Source organism: Alosa sapidissima, chromosome 6 (assembly GCF_018492685.1).
Source record: "Alosa sapidissima isolate fAloSap1 chromosome 6, fAloSap1.pri, whole genome shotgun sequence".
NCBI lineage: Eukaryota > Metazoa > Chordata > Actinopteri > Clupeiformes > Clupeidae > Alosa > Alosa sapidissima.
Genome location: NC_055962.1, coordinates 28,349,622 through 28,377,226, shown reverse-complemented (window position 1 = coordinate 28,377,226; position 27,605 = coordinate 28,349,622). Strand labels below are relative to the sequence as shown.

Here is a 27,605-nt window from a genome sequence, read left to right as displayed (position 1 = left end):
ATATATATATATATATATATATATATATATATATGTGTATATATGCACACACACACACATTACATACATACACATATAAATGTAGCATGACAAGTGTGTTTACATGCAGCACTAACTGTTTACAAGCAATAACTTCAGTTCAGTAAAACCGACGACCTGTTCTGTATTGCTCTTTCTCTCTCTCTCTGTATATATATATATATATATATATATATATGCACACACACACACACACATTACATACATACACATAAATGTAGCGTGACAAGTGTGTGTTTACATGCAGCACTAACTTCAGTTCAGACCGACAACCTGTTCTGTATTGCTCTCTCTCTCTCTCAAATTCAAATTCAAATTCAAAGTTGCTTTATTAGCATGACTGCATGGGAACAGTGTTGCCAAAGCTGTTGTTACATACAACATAACAAACAAGAACATAAGACCATAGGACAAAAAACAAAAACAGAAAATACTCTCTGTCTCTCTGTATATATGGATGTATATGTATATATATAAATATATATATATATATATATATATATATATATATATATATATATATATATATATGTATATATGCACACACACACATTACATACATACACATATAAATGTAGCGTGTGTGTTTACATGCAGCACTCTCTAACTTCAGTTCAGACCGACAACCTGTTCTGTATTGCTCTCTCTCTCTCTCTGTATATATGTATATGTATATGTATATATATGTGTGTGTGTGTATATATATATATATATATATATATATATATATATATATATATATATATATATATGTGTGTGTGTGTGTGTGTGTGTGTGCGTGTTATATATACATATATATATATATACATACACACTCACATACAGTATATCCATGCATACATATGTATTGTATGTAGTATTGCATTACTAGCCTATTCTAATTTGGTTTGTTCTATTGACATGGAATGAATGAACAGGCACACGTGACTATGGAGTAGGTCTACTTCACAATTCAGATTTTCAGATGATGCGTTGTGGCTGACAACGGACCTAAAATCTCGAGTGTCTAGGTTTATTGTTGGTTCCTGGTTGCTGTAGTGCAATGGTGTCATCTGCTGGCCGTGCCGCGCAATAGCGCCACAACACATGTAATTTCACTGGACATTACGGTAAAAATCTTGTTTTTCCTTACTAATATTCGTGTCATCCAGCAAACATATTGCTTAATTCTTTTGACATTTCGTTCCTTTATAAATTGTAATGTAATATAAAGGTACGTTTTTGAATGTCATTACTCTGACATGTGAGGGATAACGGCCACCGACGTGACCTGTTATACGTGACTCATGGACAAGGGGAAATGCCATTAACTCGGCGTCACGCAGCTGCAATTTTCTTAATATCGATATTTCTCCACATTACTTAATCCAAATTCTGTAATTTTTGCTGGATAAATGTTGTACAAAAATTTAGTTTCGTATCAAAGTGGAATGTTTTTTGTCATATGTCAGCGGCGTTAGTTGGAGCACATAATTGACGTTTTGTTTACATGTGTTCAATGTAAGTCAATGGGCGCCGGTATTCGGCCAATGGCGGCGTCCAAAGAATCTTTTGCCGGATAGCATGACGGCGGTGGAAGTTAAGGCAAGTATAGTAGCCTATAGTCTTCATTTTGTTCCGTTGCCTTGTGCGTATAGTTATGGATAAAGTCAACATCTCAATCACAGTGGTAGTGACTGACAACAGTGATAAACGCTCACATGCTGACAAGAAAACGTGGAATGTTTGCAGTCAACATTGGTTTGAGACTGGGAGGCAACCGTGAAAATAATGACCTGATTCAAGCGTTCCGAGGGTGGAGCTATCCAGATGTTGTCATTTACACATTCGCCTTCACTGTAGCCAGAAGTGGAGATTTCAATGGAAAAGTAGAGGTAGCGCTACATCGTTTCACTGTGAACTTCGGAGCTCGGCGGTCGGATCAAGTCCTGCTATACATTTGAAATCTGCAAGAGGATTACACAAGGTAAGATCGTTTTTCCCCCCAACAAAAATAAAAAATATCGTGAGTGTAGTCGATTAAGTCGTCAGTCTCATCACCATCTCCAATATCACACAACATAGTTTATGGCTATCAGAGATTCATTTTTTGAAAGGTTTGTTTCCTTAACAGACTGAAGTGTAGGCTATTAATCGTGTTGTGAATAACAACTTCACACACATTTTAGATGGTTGATCGGCTTCTGAAGTGAAGTCAGTCTTTCTACGAAGCTGGCTAATCCTGCACGTCCATTATGAAGAGGGTGGGCCTGCAGTATATTGAAGAATCACTAAGAAGCGCCTGTAAGAAGATTTAACGTGACTTTGTAAACATCATGAGGTGCGCAATTAAATCACTGTCTTTTACTGAGCTTTAGCTAACGACGTCGACAGATGTGATCTTTGGTTCTTAGACACGTAGGCGGCTCTGTCATGTGAACAACTAAATGGATAACATTTCACTGTAGAGTTATCAATAACGCCCACAGCCTCCTCTCCCTCGAATCGACTGAGTTATCTTATCACAGGTGCATTGCATTGAGCTGTTTCAAAACGCGGCGGCACGATATTTTGGCCTTCTACCATGCATCTTCAGATGCACAGCACAATGAACTGAATTCCAATTGAAATAAAACATCTAGTCCTATGCTATAGCCTAGTCTAAAAGAGTGATCTGAACTAGTGTCCATGTTAGGCTACTTGTATCCCATTTTGAGGAACTATCATGGCACTGTTTTGTTACGCAGGAACGGTATCCCAAGCAACTTGTATAGTCATCAGAGTGAGACTTGTTTAGTCTGCGACAGGATGCAGATTTACCACTACCAACCACACCTAATTCTGTCGGGTTTCTTGTTTGGAAACGGATGCTGTGTTATTTCTTCATCCTGCTGACCGTAAAAAAATACTTATGAAATTATGAAATCCACATTCCCTGCCACATGCCCTGTGGCAAGTTTGTTATATAACAAAGTAGAAGATAGTGTCCCTTTTTCGAAAATTTCATGAAGAAAGACGCACATTCATTATGATTATGACTATAACGTCCTTGTCATATGGTCAGATTATTGTGACACTTGCTGTGTTGGCTCTGTGGAGTCTTGTCCCATGATGGCATGTGACTCAGGAGGTGGTCAAAGTAACATTTTATGACAGGATGATATGCATAAGTTGGACTGGCAGCAGTGATCTTTCTCTGTGCTTATTCAGGAAAGTGTTGTATATAATGGAGGAGGTTTATCATTGGAGGGTGAATGGCCTCTGACTTGCCTAATGTGCTTGGCCTTCTGGTAGGGGAAACCTTGAAATTATACAGCTTGACTGAAGCCATATCATGTGGATAGCTTGGCATATGCTGCATATATACATTGTAGAACAGGCAGAGGAAATTGTAGTCTAGCCATCTTTTAATTGTGTTGCTGAATCCAGGCAACAGAATTCCCCAGTGTGTTCCCATTGTCACGGTGACTCAAATTAAACCATTGGTATGTGCAGCTCTGTAGGACTGTCTGCCTCATCATCACATAATCGTGTTGTCCGAGCTTTGATATGCAAAAGAGTGTTCAGGTCATTAGCAAAACACGCATGAGCATGAACTCAAGCATGTACTTTATTGTAGTGAAACGTGTATTAGCCGTTATCCTATGTCTTGAACTATGATAAACCTTTAACTACATTATCTAAAACGGATAAGTATAGTAGAAATTAGTTGTGTTGTCAAATCCTCAGGCATGCTGTCCTTCGAGACACTAACGAGACACTCCCTTTTTCTTGTGGCATGACGAGAATGTCTGAGTGATGAAAGATAGAAGTCTAAACAATATAAATAAGTCTAAACTATTTTGTGTTTTAAGTCTAAACTATTTTGTGACATTTGTGTGTGTGTACATGTAGTTATGCAGGAGGCCTAATATGGGGAAGTTGTGTGAATAAAAGACATTAATGAGTATAAGACATGGTATATGAAACGTGTGGTCACTCACACCACATTTTTTTTGAGAACCGAGACAGGAATTTGGAAGAAAGATAAGACAGCGGAGGTCAGCAGTGAGGTACTTTGATGAAAAAATTGCCAGCATATGTCCGTATTAGGCTAAGTTCCTCAACCATGTATATTGCCGGTATTAATCATGTTTTTAGTGTGGTATACCCCATGTTTCCACAGTGATACTTTGTAGGTGTATTCCACAAGTCATTCCAAGAGGCATGTCATGCTTAAGGTATTCGAACCACTCACAGCCATCTGTCAAAAAAAAAACCTCTGCCCATATCTAATCTGAAAGAAGAGTGTCAAACTTGTGGCAATAGATACCTAACTAGATTTGCCCTTGCTTGCACACCTGTGTTGTTTTTTTCCACAAAAGAAACTGGGGCTTGAGAAATAGAAGGAGCCTGCATCAGCAGACCACTTTCTACCTGACCAGGAGATTACGCCAAGAAAGCGGCTGTGCTGTACTTGTCCTCTTCTCTGGTCTGTGGTTGTGTGTGTGTTGACATGTTCGGTGGGTAGCCATCCACAGGGCTTGTTAAGGCTTGGTTAGTCTTATTCCTTTAAGGTCATATCTTAAATAGAAGTGGCAAGCCTCCAAGTTTAGAGGTGTTTTTTTTTTCTCTGTGAATTATAAGACAGTCATGGGGTCCTTCTATTCACAAGTTCTGTCCACTGATGTCTTGACAAATGGAACAGAATTGACTTCTAACATCCAGTGTAATTCATTTTTATATCTACTAGTCATAATTATAACAGAGGGTAAGATTCAGTCTGACAGATTAGATAATGCAGCATGTAACTTGGCAAGTAATTTCTGTGGAACCGTACAACAACGCTGTGTTGATAGCAAAGAGGTCATGTGGAGAATCAGCTGAATAGTATCTCAGTATACTGTGGCAACAATGGGCTGATCAGATTCTCCAGACCTACTTATTTTAACTGGTAGGGCCCAGAGTGTGCACACACACACACACACGCGCGCACACACTCACAAACACACATACTAGCGCACACACGCACGCACACATACTAGCACACACACACACACACACACACACACACACACACACACACACACACATGCACACATACACATACTAGCACACACACACATGCACAGACACGCTTGCACAGAGCATGACTCACCGGACCCAGGAGACCAATGGAAGTTGTGTAAACATCACACCAATCTGTGGATCAGACTTACTTACACTGCAATAGGGTGTACACGCGATCGCCAAACCACGTGGTCACCAAATGCTGTACATCTTATGACTCATGCAGTAGTAAACAGCGTCTACTGCCTCAATAGGCTTTTGAATCAGCATTTTTATCGGCTCATTATTTGTTTTTATTCAGCCCATTATCAGGCAGTCTGGATTTGTTGTGTTGTAAAAGGGGCATCTAGTTTTATAATGCTAATGGGGATCCCAGCTATGCCTATCTTAAACGCTTAAACTCTTATTTTCTCCTAACTAATTAGGGTGACTCATATTTTATTAAGATATGTCCTTGCCTTGGTTCACTGGAACTTTGAGTAATACTGAATCATGTTGACTCTTGGCTTATTTCAGAATTGAATCTTTTCAGCTAATCTTTTCATCACATCTAAATTTAAAAAAAAATCCTTGCGTCCTTACTCATGTTCTCTGTTCCTTTCTTCTGACTTTGAGCATGCTGTGCCCTTTCTTTGCCCAAACATATCTGGTTTCAACATACACCCACTACCATCACCTCCAAGGTTTTCCAAGCTCAGCGAAATACAACCTTGTAGGTTGTCATCCAGGCGTAACATCTTGTTCAGACATGCAGCATCCCTTTTCGGTAAGCGTTCTATTGGGGTACCAATGCTCCCGTGGCGTCTCCAGTGTTGGAGAGCAAAGAAGGTCAAGACATCTTTAGCTCTCAAAGTGTTTGATTTCAGTTAGTTCAATGTGTCCTTAGCACATAGATTAATTTTGACCCCTTGTCACAATCTGCTTCATCCTGAAAGTGCTGACATAAAATACAATGAAAAAATTCAGCATTGGTTTGGAAATTGTTGAAATGCTTGCTGGAGAATCACTTCCTCAAATGGCCACAACAGTGTCCAGAGGAAATCACATCCAGTTAGAGGCAGACCAAATGGTGTCCTACTACCACCACAAGCTGACAAGCTGGTAAGCTGGTATTATAACTAGCAAAATTGTTATGGTAACCGAAGTTCTCCATACTGGGAAAAGAAGTTCAGCAACCAACTAAATACACCCCACTCACTGCTCCTGAAACAGCATTCTTAATTGGCTCTAATAGTTTATTGCTCAGACCAAGCCACCTGTTTACTTCCCATACAGATGCATACAGAGCCAGGACTGTGTGTGACTCGAACATCAGCGTGTGTTTGGTCTTTTTTGGAATGCATGGTTTCTGTATGTCCTGACTCCTCCGTCCCTGTGCTGCAGGAGTGCAGTTCCTGCCTCCACTATGTCCGGTAAGGGCAAATGGGGGGCCGTGAAGGAGAAGGTTGCCAGGACGGTCAGCAGCGGTTCCCAGGACGAGGCCGACGCGCGGCTGGAGGCCAACCTGGAGAACGCCGACCCGGAGCTGTGCATCCGCCTGCTGCAGGTGCCCTCGGTGGTCAACTACTCGGGCCTGCGGCGGCGGCTGGAGTCCAGTGATCGGGAGTGGATGCTGCAGTTCCTGGAGCTGGGCGGTCTAGACCTGCTGATGGAGGCACTGGAGCGTCTGTCGGGCCGTGGCTGTGCCCGCATCGCCGACGCCCTGCTGCAGCTCACCTGCGTCGGCTGCGTGCGCGCCATCATGAACTCGGGCGCCGGCATCAACTTCATTGTCGAGGCGGAGGGATATGTGAGAACGCTGTCGCAAGGTGAGCTAAGCCGACGGTGTCACACACCCATGTGGGTCAGTAGCACATACTGTGTAGATAGTCACACAGATAATCTGTATGAGCTTATGGGCTACCTGTAGTGATATACAGTTACCATAATGTTGGTGAATTGATTGGTAATTTGGCACAATAGATCCACACAAAATGAACACAACAGATAATGCTTTCTAGCTTGATTACTTGTGCAGTCATACAGTAGTTTTGAACAAGTAGTATGGTTAGTCTTCATTGTAAATGTTCACGACACTTTTACAGAGATTGAAAAGTCTAGCTTCAGAAAGTAAAAAAGTCCAACCATGTATTGGTTCTACCCGTGCACAGGTGATTTCACCAATTAGCTACTCTACCTGGCTAAAGAGTTGTGCTAATTAGAATTAATGGTTTAAGTGAATGGTTGGCACAGATATATGATAAGACTTTACTCTATACAGAGATGCAGTGCATAATGAGCTGGGATAAATATCTGTGTTCTAAGTCTATGTTCTATGTTCTATGTTCCCTCCCCAGCATTGGATACGTCCAACACCATGGTGAAGATGCAGGTGTTTGAGCTCCTGGCAGCTCTGATCATGTTCTCCCCTAAAGGGCGTGAGCTGTCTCTGGATGCCCTGCAGCACTATAAGGTAAGTTCCTCACGAGCACACAACTCCGCATGGGATGTGGCTCAGGAAGGACGAGCACAGGGTGTGACATGTCTTTGTGAAGTACTCTGGTAAAGAAGAAGGCCTCTTGCCCAATCAGGGATCTCTGTAAGGAATGTGTTGAGGGTTGCCACACCTCTGCTAGAATGTCCAAGAGTGCTTTATTGCAAATTACAAATACATTGCTGGAATTCTAAGCAGCCAAGCTGACACTAATCTTTAGAGATCTGGAACATGTTTTACCAGTGCAGTCAATAGAGACGAGTTATCGCTGACTTTTAAAGATTTGTGATGTCGCTTGAAGTCCATACATTTTTCACCTATGACGTGTAAAAAGCGGTAGTTCAACCTCTTGAAAAAAACTCAATTCTTGTTCCCCCTGATTGGCTCCATATACCGTCCTTGTGTTAAACACTTTGGAAAGTACCATCTCAATTAAAGTGGAAATTAAACTCAAATGAATTCTGGATTAATCCCTTGAGAGGTGAAATGTCTTCAAATGTCATAGTATGTTTTCTCAGGCCATATTAGATGTTCTAATTAAAGTTACCAAGACCACAGAACCAAAACAATCCCATGAGATGACAAAGAGGTCTGAACCTTTTAAATGTGAATATAAATGTGAACAAATATATGTTGTAAAGACAAACAACATCTTGTGTAAATGTTACATGGGTGTTGTTTTGTGTTTTATGGTGATGATGGTCAATGTTTCTGTGTTCTTGTTGTTTGTGTCCTTTTCAAAAGCAGCAATAGCAAAAAAAGAAAAATAAAAAAAAATAAAAACCTTATGTGTTTATTTAGACTTTGAAGAGCCAGCAGTATCGCTTCAGCGTGGTGATGAATGAGCTCCACGCCACTGATAACGTGCCGTACATGGTGACCCTCCTCAGCGTGGTCAATGCTCTTATCTTCAGCACGGAGGAGTTGAGGAACAGGGATCAGCTACGCAAGGAGTTCATCGGTAAGACATCCATCTGCTGTAGGCCAATTTGGATAAGAATAACTGCCAAGTGAGGAAGTAGACACATACAAAGTGTTAAATGTAAATGGTTTTGGTTTGTAAATGCTGAAGGCTTTTCGCCTTTTCAATACCTATGTTTTTGTTCTGGCATTCCCACAGGTTTACAGATCTTAGATGTCCTACCAAAACTACGGTAAGCTTTTTCCTCCTTTTCCCTTTTCCACCCCACCAAACTGTAGTGACCCCCATAAATATCTTGTGACCTCTGTTAGCCCATAGTTTTGTAATGCCCAAGAGCACTGAAACCTGAATATCCTGCTGGTTTTTAGGGAGCAAGAGGATGAAGACTTGCTCATCCAGTGTGAGGCCTTCGAGGAGACCATGGCGGAGGATGACGAGGAGCTGCAGAGGGTGTTTGGGGGAATTGACATGAGCAACCATCATGAAGTCTTCAGCGTACTTTTCACTCAAGTGAGTGTTTTTGAAACATGAAGATACCTAGACAGGAAGCAGATATTTTAGGAATGAAAGGGCCTCACCCAAATTTGGCTACTAGCCTGTCATACCTTTCAAACATTTCACCGTAAATTTTTTTTTTTTTTTAAAAAGCCATGAAAAATTTAACAAAATGTAAAAGCAGAACTTATGACATTTGAGTGAACCTGTGTTAGCCATCAGGAAATGCAGTGTAAACTCCAGAACCATCTGAGAGTAAATGGCAGGGCTGCCAACTTTTCAAAAAACTTTGGAGATTTGGTGGGGCCAACCAAAATTTTGCTGCAGAAATGTTTGTTTGGCTCATTCAGCATTATACCGTGCAGTAAAAAAAACGTACATCTTTCGGGCCCCTGATGATACTTTAGAATACATTATAATTTCGCCCCAATGAGGCTATGTAGAAATGTGTTGCAATTTCAAAACCGGATTACTCAGGAACCACTTATTGCACAGAGGCATGCTTTATATCCTGGTATTCGGTACGGTTTGCTGTTTATTGTGATATTGGGTTTGCCACGTGTTGTGTGAAGGGTTAGTGAGATATTAAACCGAGAGTAATGGGTGTGCACTGTGTGCAAAATGCAAATATGATTGGCGCTAATATCATTGAAAAGCTTAGATTCCGCTCGTTCACATGATGTGTGATATCATAGGTTTAGTTTAGTTGAACCTCATCTGCCAGGTATTTGACCTACCAGACTGACACTTCAGCGTGAAAAATACTCAATAATACTCAAAGCATACCTGAAGCGGGGGAATGCGCCTGGGGTGGCTTCTGAAGTAGCATCGCAAATGAGAGAAAAATTAGAAAATTCCACAGACAGTGGGTGCTCTTGAACCCTCTCACCGTCTCTGAAAGCATAACCGTGGCTCAACAGGTAAATCTATAGATAGGCTAAACTCATTTTTCAGGCATCTGACCGACCGGGTTGAAGCTTCAGCGTGAGAAATCGGGGGTGTGGCGTGTGAGTGTGTGAAACTAATCAAATGCGTGTCTCACGGCCACTGCGTGAGAGTTGGCAGCTATGAAATGGGGTCGCCGGTGTGGGAGCTGTTCTAGGCAAATGTGCCGTGATCTGAGTAACCATTACAAAGCGTTCAGCACTCGCTGCACTCAAGTGAGGGTGACAGAGTGTTTTGTATATGGTATAGCCTAAATATAACATGCCAATACCCTGATAGCAGATCTCGGGCCCAGCCTAGATCCAGCTTCTCCAAATCAGCCCCAGACAGCCTTTGGGATAACTAGAGTAATAACAACTAGATGTACCGCAGAGTGGTACAAAATATGACCGCCGCCCAGTCCAGCACATTTTTTCCACAAAAAGAAATCACGCTGAAAGGCCTATATGATTCTAACTGTCTCACTAAATTGCATTATCCACACTCAATTCTCACTGGTATCTGCTAGACAACAAGTACCAAAACATGATTAGTTCATAGATTTCACATGTAAAATTCATTTTATACAACCCCACCTCCATCTTGCCTGTTCATAATTCTGAGAAATTCTTGATTGTTTGTGTTATGTTTATGTTTTGTGTGTGTGTGTGTGTGTGTGTGTGTGTGTGTGTGTGTGTGTGTGTGTGTGTGTGTGTGTGTGTGTGCGTGCTTGTGTGTGTGCCTGCGTATGTGCCTGTGCATGCAAGCGTACATATGTCTACTGTGTGAGTATGTGTCATACGTATGATTACTGTGAATGTATGTGTGTGTGTGTGTGTGTGTATCTGTTTGTGCACATGTGTGCACATGAAATGGGTTAACATGACCCCTGGAGGCAAACATACGGAAAAAAATGGTCATCCTAGGCCCTACAGTTCTCAAGATATTCACAGAGAACTGTGTCTGCCCTACCCTCCTTTCGGGGGGTCCAGTCCAGCGGGGGGGCTACAGATCAAAAACGAAAAATGACGGTTCCATGCTATGCATGTGGGGGTACATGCCCACCAAGTTTTGTGTACCCCGGTCTTTCAGTGTCCCGGGAATCCTTGTTGGTGTACGTCACTAAATGTACACATAAATTATTTTATTGTAAGGCCCCCCCATGAACGAAAGTACACAAAACTTGGCATGCATTCGGAGGGTGTCATAATGATCCTACACTTTTAATTTCGTGCAGTTTTGACCTTGTCAGCCAGAGATATTGTGATGAAAACACCTAATTTTTTGCTTTTTAATTTTTAACTAGGTGGCGCTATACATGAAATAAGTGGTAATGGGATGGGTTGACATGCCCCCTTAAGACCAACATACATAAAAAAGGTGGACCTCCTAGGCCCTACGGTTCTCGAGATATTCACAGAAATCTGTCTCCGGCCACCTACAGGCCAGTTGGTGTATAGTAACATAAATTAATTTATTGTGTGGCCCCCCATGAACGGAATTCCACAAAACTTGGCGTGCATACAGAGGGTGTCATAATGATCCTACACTTCCAATTTCGTGCAGTTTTGACTATGTTAGGTCACAGATACCTTCAATTACAACACCTCATTTTTACTTTTTTGTGTTTAACTAGGTGGCGCTATACATGAAATGAGTGGTTATGGAATGGGTTGACATGGCCCCTTGAGATCAACATACAAAAAAAAATGGTCCTCCTAAACCCTACGGTTTTCAAGATATTCACAGAAAACTGTGTCTGCCCTACCCTCCTTTCGGGGGTCCACTCCAGCGGGGGGGGCTACAGATCAAAACGAAAAACGATGGTTCCATGCTATCCATGTGGGGTTACATGCCCACCAAGTTTCGTGTACCCCGGTCTTTCAGTGTCCCGGGAATCATTGACGGAAATTTGGGCATGCGAAAAAGGAAAAAAAAAAATCGAAAAAAATCTGACTAAACCTATATGACCGCCGCTTCGCTGCGCAGCGGTCATAATAACCGCTCTACAACCACACAAAATGATTACCATAAGGCGGGGATCACATTAGCCAGCAGGAAGCGTAACGCAACGCTCAGACCATAATAAGTTCTATCTCGTTCCTATGGTAACACAAATGGTTTGTCAATTGAATACCCTCGCGTTGAGCTTTAAAAAGTTTAACCAAGTTCAACGCTCAGCTTGTTCATCGCAGCGTTGCCACCGTTCCACTGTCGAACCATGGAGAACAATAAGAAACCTGCCGCTTGCCGCTGGCTAATGTGATCCCCGCCTAATTAGATAAGAATGGTTAGCATTTTTTGGTGGGTGTATCCAGTCCATTGAAGGCCTGACTGCATTGCGTGACCCAGCAACCTTTGATGTACAGTACATGAAAGAATCTTTTGAAAATTGTCAGGACCAAACAGCTCTCCATAGCTTTGCGGTTAGTCTGGCAGGCAGGCTACATCAGGCATGAAACTAAAGTGTTCTGTAGTGTTCATGTAACAAAAGTTATACATTATAGACAGAATACAAAAGTGAGATCAGTAGCACTGTTTTTTTAAATCAGGGCAGCAGTTTTCAGATTACATTATGTGCTTACATTGGTTATCCAATGTTTTCTCAGTTAGCCTTTTAAAATGATATCAGATTAGTAAACAAAATGTGCCTTTTGAACATGGGGTGAATGGCTGCTGATAATGTGCAATGTAGATATTGCATTAAAGATCAGCCATTTCTTTCTACAACAGTCGAGAACCCTTTTGCAATACACATAATGTAATCTGAAAACTGCTGCTCTGATTAAAAAAAAACAATGCAACTGATCTCAGCAGGTATTCTGTCTATAATGGAGTGGAATGGACATTTCAATTACAAGTGACCCCAGACTTTTAATCCGTAGTGTAAGTCGCTTTGGATGAAAAGTGTCTGCTAAATTAATAGATGTAATGTTAATGTAAAACTATTTACACTCCGCAAACGGAGCACTTCAGTTGCACACCCGGAGTAGCCTGGCTAAGACTCCGTCTCGTCAGTCTCATCAGCTTGCCTCATCTTATTTGTTTGACTGTTTCAGACATAGGCCTACTATACAGTAGGTAGACGCAGCAACCATAATTAGTCATAGACTTCTTCTCCTTGTACCAGTCACTAGTCTATAGACTTTGTATCCATCACGTTATCATGCTTTGATTTGTCTGAGTGGCCATAGCTGTGGGAGTTTGATTGATGGCTGTGCTGCCGCATTGCCACCCCACCCTAAGGTCACAACTTAATAGACACATCAATCACAGTTAGTCGAACTGTACACATATGGGGGCAACACCTGAGCACATGTATTTACAGTTGATAACCATGATCCCATCCACACCCACTCAGCTCCCGTGCCTACATTCAGAAACCAATTAATCAAAAGCTACTTATGCCATAACTATAGTAAGCTATAATCAAATAGTACAAATGTTATGGCTATGTTAGATCAACAGTAGCATCACCACAGTCTGTTTCACTTCAAATAAAAGCATAGAAATATCAGTCAATCAGATTATATTAATAATCTTGGAACACAGGGGAGCAGTGGAGTAAGGGGCAACACCTGTACCACATATGGGTCGAATACTGCCTCAATGCCGGCCATAAACTCGGACGACCCGACTTTAAAAATCCCGACCTCCCAAAAAAGTGTGTTCATGAGATCAGCTTTGAAAACAAATACAGGAAACTCAAAAATAAGTTATTAGAACAGCTCACTATGGTTGAGCAAGGAGGAAAATGAACATTTCCGAATATCCAATGTGGCCATGAAGGCAGCATGAGTGTCCGCTGAGACAGAGACAAACCTGCGGTCATTTCCCGATCCCACTCCACCTCATATCCCACTCCACCTCATATCCCACTCCACTTCATATCCCACTCCACCTCATATCCCACTCCACTTCATATCCCACTCCACCTCATATCCCACTCCACCTCATATCCACCTCATATCCCACTCCACCTCATATCCCACTCCACCTCATATCCACCTCATATCCCACTACACCTCATATTCCACTCCACCTCATTTCCCTCGCCTACTCATAACCCACTCCACCTCATATCCCACTCCACCTCATATCTCTCTCCTACTCATTTCCTGTATCTGTCTACTTTCCTTAAAAAAAAACATACCGTAACAACCTAAAAACAGCATAAACAATAATAATAAATAAGCTGTGAGCAAAGTTGATGACCCTGATGGCCTCTCTGCCATCCTCTCTAACCCAACCTCCCCCCTCCCAGGTGAGCAGCGGCCCAACCTCCGTGCAGCTCCTGACCATCCTGCAGGCCTTGCTGCTGGTGGGCCCAGAGCGGGGGGACGTGTGGATGGCCCTGGAGGCCCTGGCTGACCGCGCCACGCTGCTGGCCCAGGACCGTGAGTGCACGGAGACGGGTGGGGCGGGAGGGGCAGGAGGGGCTATGCTGGAGCGACACCAGTTTTTATTTTTTATTTTTAAAGTATTCAATTTATGTACGTGTGTGTGTGTGTGTGTGTGTGTGTGTGTGTGTGTGTGTGTGTGTGTGTGTGTGTGTGTGTGTGTGTGTGTGTACAGAACAGTTGAATATAAAGTTATATAATATTGTATATAAAGTTAATTTTATGTAGTTAATACAAACGTTTAAATTACAGTAGTTTTATGGTCTGTGCCAGTTTTTAGTATAGTCTCAGTTGGTGGAGCAAAACAGCACAAATCCAAATGTCTCCTGTGAAAGGTTTGTCTAATTTGCTGTTCTTCCTGTGTGGTTTCTAGCTGAAGTTCACTCCACTGAGCGGCTCATGGCGCGCCTGCTGGCAGGTAAAGCCAGTCACCAGGAGACAGAGCAGGTGAGGAAGTCGCTCAGGATGAGAGACCGGGCCGTGCAGACCGACCCTGTACAGGTGAAGGAGGCGGAGACCAAAGCAGAGGCAGCCGAGATCGCCTCACAAGAAGGCCAGAAAACAGGAACCGCGCCACCTCCACCTCCACCACCTCCACCACCTCCTCCACCCCCACCCCTTCCTGGGATGCCCGGTATGGGGCCGGGGCCACCTCCACCACCTCCTCCACCCCCACCCCTTCCTGGGATGCCCGGTATGGGGCCGGGGCCACCACCACCACCTCCTTTGCCCGGAATGGGACCTCCACCACCACCTCCTTTGCCCGGAATGGGACCTCCACCACCACCTCCTTTGCCCGGAATGGGACCTCCACCACCGCCTCCTTTGCCTGGCATGGCACCTCCGCCCCCACCTCCACCCGGTTGTGGGGACATCATCATGGCACAGAATGTCCAGACTCTGGGGCGATCCTACTACGCTCCTCCACCAAAGCCAGGCCATTACCCGACACTACGCATGAAGAAGCTCAACTGGCAGAAGTTGCCTTCAAATGTAGTATCTGGTAAAACACCTTTGTCTTCAGTGCCTTAAAGCAACACCAAAGAACTTTCCCTCTGTCGCACACACGCTATTTGTTTATCCAGCACCGGCTTTACGATGTCCACAGACAAGGTAGAATATTTTGCATGACTTATAAAAGTACGATGTTTTGCGACATCAGATGGAAGTCAAATTTGTAGTTTCTTATGTCTCATTCCATCGAACTACAGATCCGCTACCCGATCTGGCAAACTTACATAGTGCAGTTATAGCCGATAGAGGGCCGCAAAAGCGAATGCAGAATTGCTGTTCACCCTGTTACGAGTTGATGAACCAATCCAACGATTTTGGAAACATTATTTTATTTATTTATTTATTTTTAGTATATTTTTTGGGCTTTTTTATGCCTTTATTGCGGATAGGACAGTGGAGAATGACAGGAAGCGAATGGGAGAGAGAGAGTCGGGGTGGGATCCGGAAAGGACCACGGGGCGGGAATCGAACCCGGGTCGCCGGCGCACGGTGCAGGTGCCCCAGCCAGTCACGCCACGGCCAGGGCCGGAAACATTATTTTAAGGTACAAAAAAACTCTTTGGTGTTGCTTTAAGGGTCATTCTTTTTAGTGAATTAATTCTTCTGAGAAGGGGCTTTGTTTCAGACAATGTTTTTGGTATTGGATTTCAGGTTTAAGCTATGCTGTTAGGACATTAAAGGTACACTATGCAAGATTTTCACCTTTACGAAGCCAATTTGATGTTAAACAAACTTGTAATAGGCGAATTGTTACCTAGAATAGCTATACAAGTAGACGTTGCGAGTCGGTACCGAGAAAACCAGTCATGCTACTTCAAGAACGGTGGCCTGACAAATCTCGCGAGAATCGTGAAACATTACCTTGTCAGTAGATCCAGCTCTTTGGAGTTTTTGCTTGTTAATCCTTGACCTCCACAGCAAAAGCATTTTCATTGTGTACAGGATGGATAAGTCACGAGAAGTTTGCTATTTACAACAGCAGAGCAAAATATAAACATATTGCGACTCTAGAGGGAGCTCTACAGTTGGCAAAAATACCTTAACCTGCATGGTGTACCTTTTAATAAGCTTTTAAAGTTTTTTTTTTAGTCATCTCATATTTCTCAGAATAAACATGTCTATTAGGTGATAATACATACACATATATTGGATACATGTTTGCCAATAGGTTAGTTAAATGCACAGCCACATAATTGCTTTCTTACCTCAATGCACAGTCAGTCGCTCCTTATGGATGTCAGTTCAGTCTGACACATTGGAGCCAGACTACTCCAGCATTGAGCAGCTCTTCTCTCTGCCCGTGGTGGAGACCAAGGCCAAAGGGGCAACAGCACCAGTTGTTAAGAAGGAGCCCAAAGAGGTGAGAATGTGCCCAAATTCAATGTTTATTTATTTTATTGATTATATTTAGAGGGAATCATGTAAATGTTACCATTCGATGTATTGTACCAGTGTTAGCCTAGCTGAAAAAAACTTGCTGGACTTACAGTAAAGTGTGAATAGTTGACGTTTTGCACATAACTAGCTTTTCAACATCCTATCTGGCCTTCTACTGAGAGTTCCATGAAATTACTCTGAATTTCTGCACCACAAAGACAGCAATACAGTTACTGAAATACAAATATTCTGTCTTTAATAGATATCATTTATTGATGCCAAGAAAAACCTCAACTTGAACATATTCTTAAAGCAATTTAAATGGTGAGTGTAATTGTTCATTACTTTGCTGATATGTACTGTATCTTTACTTGGATACTGCAGTTGTCGTCAATTAAACCTTTGATTGTGCCTCTTAAAAATCCCCAGTTCCCATGAAGACTTTGTTGCGATGATTCGCAAGGGCGATCGCTCTAAGTTTGACGTGGAGGTGCTGAAACAGCTGCAGAAGCTGCTTCCAGAGAAGCACGAGGTATGTCAAATCAAGTCGAGTCATTTTATTTGTATAGCACATTTAAAAACCCAAAGTGCTTCATAATTTGTGAGGTTAGACGTGACAAAATAAAATAAAAAAGACAAAACATTTGAGGAACAGGGAATTAGTAATAGTATGGGTCAGTCTGCAGGGCAGTTTAGACACATTACATTACATTTACATTACATTACATTTGACTGACACATTTTTAACCAAAGTGACTAACAACATGGTAAACAGTTTATGCTTTTTAATGCAATTCTCACAACAATTCTTGGACAATTTAAAAAAGGTAGATTACAATAACAATAAGCGCATCAGTGAGTGCTGTTTTTAAACAGTCGAGTGTCAGTTCTAGCCAGGTGTTAAGTGCTAGGATCGGCAAGACTAGTTGTAAGTAGTGCTACGAGAGGAGATCTTCAGGAGATCTTCTGGGTCTTCAGGAGTACACATCTCACCACCCTTACAGCAGAGAACCCTTTTAAAGGAAAATTCCGGTATTTAGCACTTTGAGTCCCTTTTCTGTTTTGTTTTGGATGAACTAGAGTGGTGGACACCCAATTTTGACGTTTGGTCCTGTCTCGACTTTTCTGACTCGTTTTGAATCGCCTTTACTTCTTCACAGTGGCTGCCTATAGGCATGCACAAACATGTCCTTAAAACAACCCTTAACGTTCGTTTTCAAAACTGTGCAACTCACCGAGTGGTTAGTGGTGTTCGTTGATTACTAAAAACAAATATATCGTTGCATTGTATGATTTCCAACCGTGTTATTTGCTATTGTGGAACTATTTTTTTCAGACACCTCACAACCGCATATCAACTTGCATATCAACTTCCCTTCAATATTTGAGCCCGAAGCATAGACAGTAAAAGAAGGTCTCGCGTAAAGACTACAACCAAATGTAAACAGCACCCGTTTCCGTTTCCGGTGGCGCAGTAATATCAACGTGCAATGAGTCTTCCAACAGAAATCAATCGGATTTTACAAAATGCCAAATAAAACACGACAGAAACTGTATTTTGCTACGCTACTTGTTTTGGAACATCAACGAACACCACTAACCACTCGGTGAGTTGCACAGTTTTGAAAACAAACGTTAAGGGTTGTTTTAAGGACATGTTTGTGCATGCCCATAGGCAGCCACTCTGAAGTAGTCAAAGGCGATTTAAAACGAGTCAGAAAAGTCGAGACAGGACCCATTGTCAAAATTTCAGTGTCCATCACTCTAGTTCATCCAAAACAAACCAGAAAAGGGACTCAACGTGCTAAATACCGGAATTATCCTTTAAGGTTTTTGACCGATTTCTGTGTGTCAGACCGGTGGTTTTCAACTGGTGTGCCGAGGCAAAGTGAGGTGTGCCGTGGAATTTTGAGGATACGTTTTGTACAGGTTCATCGAATAGGCTAGCGGAGGAATATTAAATGCATTAATGACTCAGCTTCTTAATTAAACGACGTGAAATTACACGTCGTGTTTTTCAATTGTCAGAGATGGATTACCTTTTCTTATCTGGTTGTTAGGCAACCAATCTGAGAAGTCTCACTCTCACAACATTGACAGTACTCTTTCCGTTGTTGACCGACAGAATAAAATCACATTTCTCAATCTGTCAGTAATGTCATGACTTGCTTTTCTTTTGTGCTCAGCTTGTGGAAAAAATATGGATACGAGAACCAACTGTTACCTACAGCTAATAATGTTTGTGACATTCATCATAATCAGTAACTATTTGTCATTTAACCTTTGCTGTGCCTTAGCCCCCCAAAAAGTTGAGAACCTCTGTGCTAGACAACCTGCTGGGCTGAATGATTCAAAATTGAATAACACATAATGAAAATCAGTTACAGTTGGTATGAACTGCAGAAGATTCTTACCCAACTGCTCATGTCGATCCCACGTTTTTCTTTGAACAGATTGAGAATCTAAAGTCTTATGATGGCGAGAGAGACAAACTTGCAGGTGTTGATCAGTTCTTTCTGTTGCTGTTGGGTGTTCCTGGGTAAGTCAGATATTCAGCTCATTGAACATAAAAACAATGTGGAGGTTACAACACTTGAATAGGGGTCGAAATTAGCACCAGCCACAAGACAAGACACAAAGTTATGATTTTCAGGGGTCAAAATTAGCAAAGCCAAGACACTTCCAATGTGTGTTTCCAATTGAAAATCGTAACTTTGTGTTTTGGCTTGTGGCTGGTGCTAATTTTGACCCCTGTTGACACTATATAGCACCTTTCACTAGTCACTCAAAGTACTTTGCAAGACTATGTAGTGCATAGGTAATACAGTCACCCCACCTTACAGTTTTTACTGGTTGGATTTGGGCAACAGTTTGAGAGATCGAAGTAGACATTTGTTTTTGTTTATTTAAATGCAGTTACCCACTGCGTATCGAGTGCATTTGTTTTCGTTTATTTAAATGCAATTACCCACTGCGTATCGAGTGCATTGGTTTTTGTTTATTTCAATGCAGTTACCCACTGCGTATCGAGTGCATGTCACTGTGTGAGGAGACCACGGCGGTGCTGGAGATGCTGAAACCAAGAGCAGAGAAACTGGACGCAGCCTGTGACGGTCAGTAGAACAGACCTGGACACAAGCAGCATGCACCTACCTACTGGACATTTTAATGTGGTATAATGTCATGGTTCCCAGAGGTTATCCTATTAGCCTTATTCACACAATGGCCATTCGCTATGCACTCACCAGTAGGGGGCGAGAGCGTGTTAATTGTAGTCAGTGTACCCCATAGCCCTCTTTTAATTTACACATGGCCGCCGCGTGACTAAGGCGAATAAGTGGCAGGAGGAAAAGGGCATTGCCTACCCATTGTGTTTCATCACACCCATTGTACAGCAACACTCAGGTTCTCCTAGAAGCAGCTTAACCAAAGTCCTTCTAGGCAAGCCCCCCCCCCCCCCCCCCCCCCCCCACTCGGCGGCCATCTTGTAATGGACTTTGGGCAGTTATCGGGCAGCTATTTACCTATTCAAGTGAATGGGGAGGCGCACTTTGGGAAGTTATCGGGCAGCTATTTACCTATTCAAGTGAATGGGGAGGCATACAGGAAGGCGCGGGATATGTGTAGAGACTACTGCCATATTGGCATTACAAACTAACCCCATGTATTTCTATGGAGGATTATATGTATTTCTATGGAGTGCTGTGTCTATTAGATCATTAGATTAGGTCTCTGGCTTACAGCTGCTTCAGAGGAGGCTGTTGCTCTAATCGTAACTGCTCTGAATCCATGTCATCTTAGGTCTGAAAGAAAGCTCCCGTTTTCCAAGCTTCTGCAAACTCATTCTGGATGTTGGCAATTTCCTTAACTATGTAAGCACATATTTCTTAATCTGATGACTCAGTTTTAGATTGAACAAAATTACCTGCTGTCACTGTTTAATATTTTCAGTAATCCTGTTGGTTTTTTATTTGGTTTGTTTTTGAAAAGGGGAGTCACACTGGGAATGCTGAGGGCTTTAAGATAAGCACGCTGCTGAAACTCTCAGAGACCAAGGCCAACCAGTCCCGCATCACTCTGCTCCATCACATAGTTGCGGTAAGATACTGTATCTGGACACTGTATGCCATAATACACACCAAACCTGGCCATTTATTAATTGTGTTCGTCAATGCTGTGAGTGGACTGCTAGAAACAGGTTGGAATGTATGTGACTTTTGGAATCTTGGAATCTAAGTATTAAGTAAGTTGTACAATGGAGATTGAATTAAGTAAAATGCTGACAGATGTTTCATATAAAGCCAATATCAAGCTAAAGGCTTTATGAAGCCAGAGCCAATACATTGAAATGAAATGTAAGAAGCACCCCTAAGTGTTTGATATCAGTTTGAAATGCCTCATCAATGGCCTAGACATAAACTTGAATGATTGTAATTGTGAAGCATGTATTCTGTGAAGCTGTTTATATCCAGTTTCTCTATTTAAATGCATCTTTAGATGATTTCTTTGCTTCAAGCTTAAGTTGAAAAGAAATAACTATTTGCTTGGATGCATTAGGTTATGGGGAACATCACCATATAATTATAGTTTTCCTTAAACTGTCAGACTGGCATTCACTGCACTCAGTGTTTGTGAGCTCTCTTACATTGCATTCTCTGAAGAGGAACACTGTGTTTGTGAGCTCTCTTGCATTGCATTCTCTGGAGAGGAACACTGTGTTTGTGAGCTCTCTTGCATTGTATTCTCTGGAGAGGAACACTATGTTTGTGAGCTCTCTTGCATTGCATTCTCTGGAGAGGAACACTGTGTTTGTGAGCTCTCTTGCATTGCATTCTCTGTAGAGGAACACTGTGTTTGTGAGCTCTCTTGCATTGCACTCACTGGAAAAGTACCCTGTGTTTGTGAGCTCTCTTGCATTGCATTCTCTTGCGTAACAGGAGGCCGAACAGAATCATCCCGACCTGCTGAAACTCCCAGATGACCTGGAGATATGTGAGAAAGCCGCAGGGTAAATATTATGAAAAGGTGAAACGTTTGCATGCATTTGCCACTCTGGCATTTCTTCACCATTATCCAAAAAGCATCACCGAAGCACACTCTGTAAGTTTGAGTCTGATATTTGTGTCCGATAATGGCTCTCTGTAATGCCTCAATGAAATTACATCTCCTAACAGACTCAGCCTGGACTCTGTCCAGTCAGAGGCCAACTCCTTGATTAAAAGTCTGAAGAATTCAGAAAAGGAAGTTGTCTCCTCATCAATAGAGGACATCAAGGAACAGTATCTGAATGACATCAAGGTACTCTCTCCATTCTGTGAAAACAAACGAGAATGTTTGCACACATAGTGGTATATATATATATATATATATATACTGTATAGATATAGATGTGTATGTTTTATTATGTAAATGTATCAAAACCCATACAGGGCTGCTTGCACCACTGTGAAGTACTGGAGGAGCGACTGGCGTCTATAGAGAAGAAGAAGGAGGACTTGGCGGAGTACTTCTGTGAAGATGCCTCATGCTTCTCGCTTGAGGAGCTCTTTGGGACCCTGAGGACATTCCGTGGCCAATTCCTCAAAGCTATTAAAGTATGAAGATTTATCATAATGCTGTAGACTTACAACAGATGGTATGAAAATGTAAAGCTGTTCCGACATGTGAGAAAAGTCCACTTTCCAAAACCATCCAATGGCAGCAGGAAATTAGCTGTTATGCTGTCTCTGACAAACACACTCTGATTTGTTGAAAGATTTTTTGTAAACACAGGGGAAAAAAGATCAATTGTGTCTACACATTTATCACAATACTGGGCATGGGTCACTTGCTGACCACTGAGTGTTGTGTAACTGCCCTCCAGGGGCGCCTTTCTTCACTGCTCTCTCGGATTGTCTAACATGTTCCTTTCCATCACCAGGACAACCAGAGCAGAAAAGAACAGGCCATCAGGATTGAGAAGAGGAAGCAGCGGATGGCCGAGGAGGACGCCAAACGAGAGAGAGGAGCGGACGGCAAGATCTGTGGGTGTCACCTCGCGATTAACCAATGAATGATCAGTACACCTGCTTACATTTCATTTACACAGGAACTTGAGGATGGCATTTGTTGTGAAGCCAGGCTTTGACATTTTGTCACACTTTCCTGTGAAATTGTTCTTACTTTAAAACGTACTGTTCAGTGTATATCAAAATTATGAAATAGGATGTTTTTATAAGGATAACCATGCAATTGTCAAAGGACGCTAACTTTTTCACCACACCATTCTTTTGTCTTTTTTAGCTTAGTACGCTGACAGATATGACTCATCTTCTCTTCCTGTTCCTGATTCAGTACGCAAAAGCGTTCCAGTCCAAGAGGAAGGCTGCATCGTCGACCACCTGCTGGCTGATATCAGGAAGGGCTTTCAACTGAGGAAGACCAGGCCACGACCAGACAAGGACAAACTGCCACCTGGTGGTAGAAACAGGGATAGCATCCAGCCCGGTATGAACACATACATGTGCATATGATGTGCGTGTGATGTATAAAGTCTTTGACAATATCTTTTCTTACTGTAAACAATATATCTCAATAAATCAGAAAGGACAGAGTAGTTTACAGCCCAGAATCAAATAGTATTCAATATGTATTCAAATAGAATCAAACATTCAGCACAAATGCTGCACTCAACATTGTTATATTGTTACCTCTCTATCTAAACGTTTGTGTGTGTATTGTACATTTGTGTGTGTGTGTGTGTGTGTCTGTGTGTGTGTGTCTGTGTCTGTGTGTGTGTACGTGTCTGTGTGTCTGTGTGTGTGTGTCTGTGTGTTAACAGATCAGACCCCAAAACCTGAGGAAGCTTCCAGCACTGGCCCCTCTGATGTCCTTGCAAACCCCGAAGTGACCAGTGCGCCTTTGGCTCCAAGCAGCAGCTCTCGGAACTCCAGTGAACCAGCGCCTCCACAGGGCGACCCTCCACCCACCTCCACCCAGCCCACACCACAACCAACTACACCCACCTCCACCCAGCCCACATCACAACCGACTACACCTACATCAGGGCCACCCACCGCCCCCGCCACGGACTCTCTGGACCACTCCGGTCAGTCTGAGAGCGCGGCGCCCCTGACCGAGACGGACAAACCGTCCAACAGGACTAAAGCGGGGCTCGGGGAGAGTGCAGGGGTCCAGGACGCAGACCAGTCAGATGTGAACGGGAACGAGCTCTCTGCCGGAGCAGTGGGTCCAGCAACGGCAGGGAATGGGAGCGAGGAGAGCGTTCCTGACGGTCAGGCGGGAGAGGAGCGGAAGGTGTCGGAGGAGGTGCCTGCTACTACGGGAGTGAGCGACACAGGAAAGAAAAAACGCCACTCGCTCAATAAGAATACGTTGAAAAAAAGCCAAGGTAATGTCCCTCACTGTAGCTTAACATTTAACAAGAAATGCCTTTATAGGGAATCATATGGATATCCTAATACTACATGTGAGGCTAATGTCCATAAAGGCAAAAGTATTTGCAAATATTGAGTTATAACAGTAACAGTAGCACTTCTTTACAATGAATCAGTAAAGGCATCCAACGTAATTTCAGGTATATTTGGCGACTCTAGAGCTCCCCCTAGAGACACAAATTATTTCTATATTTATTTAAATATAAATATTTTATATTTATATTTTACCTTAAATACTTAAGGTAATACTTCTCATGGCTTGTGTCCTTGTACACGCTGCATGCACGCTGAAGATCTCCAAAGAGCTGGTTTTCCACTGCGGGTTGCTAAGCAGCTATACTCTATGGCTATGCTAGGTGAATGATTCCCTTATTACAAGTTTGTTAACCAACACATTGGCCATGAAGCTGTTATATTAAGGTAAAAGAAACTAGCATAGTGCCTCTTTAAAGTGAGCTGTACCATTAACAAAATCTGAAGAAACTGTTTTGAATCACTGAATCACAATCCACTGATAAGGCCAGTTGAAACTTTAGAACCACACTGAGAGACTATGACTATGTCATTATTTGACATAGATTAAATAATCTGAAACCTGTAAAAAGAAATGTCTTCATCTCTTTTGGGGGGTTTCTCCTCCACACAGATGGGAAAGCAGGAGACAAGCACAACAAATCCCACAAATTGTGTGTTGTGCAATGAGGTATGTTTATATTCCAGGTCGGTCGCCGTTCTACGATGGTGAGGGCCAATTAACTGTCACCCTTCGCACTAAAGCTTTCACGTCATTGGTGTCGCTGGGTATTCCCTTTTTAATCCTGTTCACGCTTCTCCTTGACTACCACTGTTCCAGGTGCCAGTGTCTCGGCGTCTGTCCCTGACTACCTGTGCGTTCACTGTGTCCACTTCACTGTATGTCTGGCTATGTGGGGCTTTTTGGGAAACAAAATGTTTTTTTGTCTGTCAAACACTGTTTCTGTCTTATGTGTGCACTGAAATTCACAATTGGATATGGACACCCGCCCTTAGGTATACACGCACAAACTTACACATTCAGTCTATACATATCTATCTATCGATCCTCTGATCTGTCCATCAATCTATCGATTCTCTGATCTGTCCATCAATCTATCGATCCTCTGATCTGTCCATCAATCTATCTCTCTTCTCTCTCTTCTCTCTCTTCTTTCTATCCTCTCTCCCCCCCCACGCTGACAGGAGGGCAAGGCAAGTCCACTGATGGACAAACTGAACGGCAGTAGGCCTGACCTTTCCCCACACACTGCAGCCACATGACCCCAAGTCCACTGATGGACAAACTGAACGGCAGTAGGCCTGACCTTTCCCCACACACTGCAGCCACATGACCCCAAGTCCACTGATGGACAAACTGTACGGCAGTAGGCCTGACCTTTCCCCACACACTGCAGCCACATGACCAGAGCCCCCCTCCCTCCCCCCTCCCTCCCATCCCTTTCTCACTCTCCCAGGGGTTTCCAGTTTTTCCATGATGATGCAACCCAGTTTGGAACAGTGCATTGTGCTCTGCCATGCCACATCTCTTTTCTAGCTTTTGTTTGTGCTCCCAGTTTATGGAGAATCACTGCAACACACACACACACACACACACACACTGAGTGTCTCTTGGGCTTTGTATTGATTTGGTGTGATTAGGTCTGTGTCACAGGTCCACTGGATGCCTAATCACTTAGGCATGTGATTGCACTGTGTCTCTCAGTTTCTTCATAATGTGCAACGTTTGTCATGTTGTGTAACACTTTAAAATGTTTTCATGCATCTATGCATTTTCAACTTTAATGCTTCATTCTTGATTCCCCTGTCCTTGTGCTTGTTGTTTAGTCACTTCCATTATTGTAAACTGACTGGTGAAAGATCTAACTTACATTAGTAAACTGACTGGTGAAAAGTCTAACTTAATGACTCTGAGAGAGATTGAATTCACTCACAATCTGTTTCCCCACAACTCAGTGGAATTGATACATGCATGGAGTGCAGACTAGTGGTTTTAAAATGCTCTTGGCAGCTTGTGATAAATAACATCAGGGTCATCCATGTCATGTCATATGCTTTTGATAGAAGTGTCTATGCCCTGTCTCTTAGGGCACTTATTAGAATCCGCAGCATGGTGGCCATACCTAGAACATGGTGCAGAAACCATGCAGTGAGAACAGGTGGTGATGCCACAACTTGACTATTTAACCTTTAAAGGTGTAGGTTTTTGAACATTCTAAGTTCCGCAACAATTGAAGGTTCTAAAATTCTATGTTGAATTCAATGAACCCAGATATTCTTTAGAACGTTAATTTCCCAACATTCCCGTCACAACGGTGTGATGGTACTCCTTTCATGACGCAAAATCAGTTCAGTAATTTGTAAGTGTTTTATTTAGAGAAATATAGAGGTTGACTTAAAATGACAGCTTGTTGTCTATGATTTTAAACAAATTCATGTATTGAAAACTACCTTGTCTGTGCGCCGACCCAGTGGTGTGGTGTTCATTAAAATCAGTATTGGTATCAATATTAAATATGAAATATTGATACTGATTTTAATGAACACCTCACCACTGGTGTGTACAAAATACAAATTTACCAATGTTGTATCTGACATAGAAATTAGAACCTTTAGTGTGCCATCTAAAGTCTGCTAAATTCCAGCAAGTCCACTTTCTTGTGGCTAGCTGCATATGTCTATTTTCTATCTCTAAAATATCATCTTGGCTTTTCTAATGTATTTCATTTTTCTCGTTTGGTGAACTGTACTGTCCGTCTTTTCCAAAAATTGCTATTTTAATGATTTGACTGTTTCTATAGTAGTATTTGTTTTAATGTGATTGACTTTCTTGCTTTTCTCTTGCTTTCATTTGTATCTCACATTTGCTGTTTTCGTTCTTTACACAGGTGGCGCTATGAAGAGAAACAAAAACAAGTCCAAAGTACACACATCCAAACCAAATAAATAGATGGACATTTGATTATGGAATTTTGTTATCCATGCATGACCAAGTTTCCTGACTTTTGGGAAATAAATGAATGAAGATTATCCCCATCAGTGACTCTAGCATGAAAACACTGACTTGTGCCTGTTTATTTGAAAATAAAGTATACATGTCATGTAGAAAGTGATTGGAATTCAAACACATTTCAAAGAAATGTGATAAGCAATCTTTACTGACAAAAAATGTTTCTTCACTCTTCAGACCAACAAAGCTTTGGTCGCTGAAGTATAATTTCAAAATACTATATTTTCGTACTAATACATATGACAATGTTTACATTGCCAACTGTTACATTTACTCTTATTGTATTTGACTGAATGGGGGGAAAATGGCAATAAAATGGCTGCTTCATTTGTTTTCCAAACTGTATTGTTTACTTTCTATTGGGAAGTGTATGTGTGTTTGTGTGTGCACGTGTGTTTGTGTGTGTGTGTGTGTGTGTGTGTGTGTGTGTGTGTGTGTGTGTGTCTTGGGAGGG

The 27,605-nt window shown here is 42.3% G+C and overlaps 1 protein-coding gene across 3 annotated transcripts; it reads left to right on the top strand.

Annotated features, from left to right (window-relative positions):
• Positions 1-895: 895 nt before the first annotated feature.
• Positions 896-27,491, top strand: LOC121711027 (inverted formin-2-like). 3 transcript variants are annotated; one of them, XM_042094299.1, is made up of 23 exons: positions 1,882-2,005; positions 6,451-6,875; positions 7,404-7,519; positions 8,342-8,501; positions 8,661-8,694; positions 8,831-8,972; positions 14,146-14,278; positions 14,655-15,284; positions 16,513-16,655; positions 16,935-16,996; positions 17,102-17,204; positions 19,126-19,211; positions 19,685-19,785; positions 20,474-20,544; positions 20,663-20,770; positions 21,610-21,680; positions 21,847-21,970; positions 22,102-22,266; positions 22,593-22,695; positions 23,006-23,158; positions 23,493-24,062; positions 24,755-24,811; positions 27,030-27,491. In XM_042094299.1, exons 2-22 carry the CDS (start codon positions 6,473-6,475, stop codon positions 24,808-24,810), a joined length of 3,534 nt encoding a protein of 1,177 aa, XP_041950233.1. In that variant the 5' UTR covers positions 1,882-2,005; positions 6,451-6,472; the 3' UTR covers position 24,811; positions 27,030-27,491. The 3 variants fall into 3 exon arrangements, with proteins under 3 accessions (XP_041950232.1, XP_041950233.1, XP_041950231.1); XM_042094298.1 differs by lacking the exons at positions 1,882-2,005; positions 24,755-24,811 and adding an exon at positions 896-1,148; XM_042094297.1 differs by lacking the exon at positions 24,755-24,811.
• The last annotated feature ends 114 nt before the right edge of the window (positions 27,492-27,605 follow it).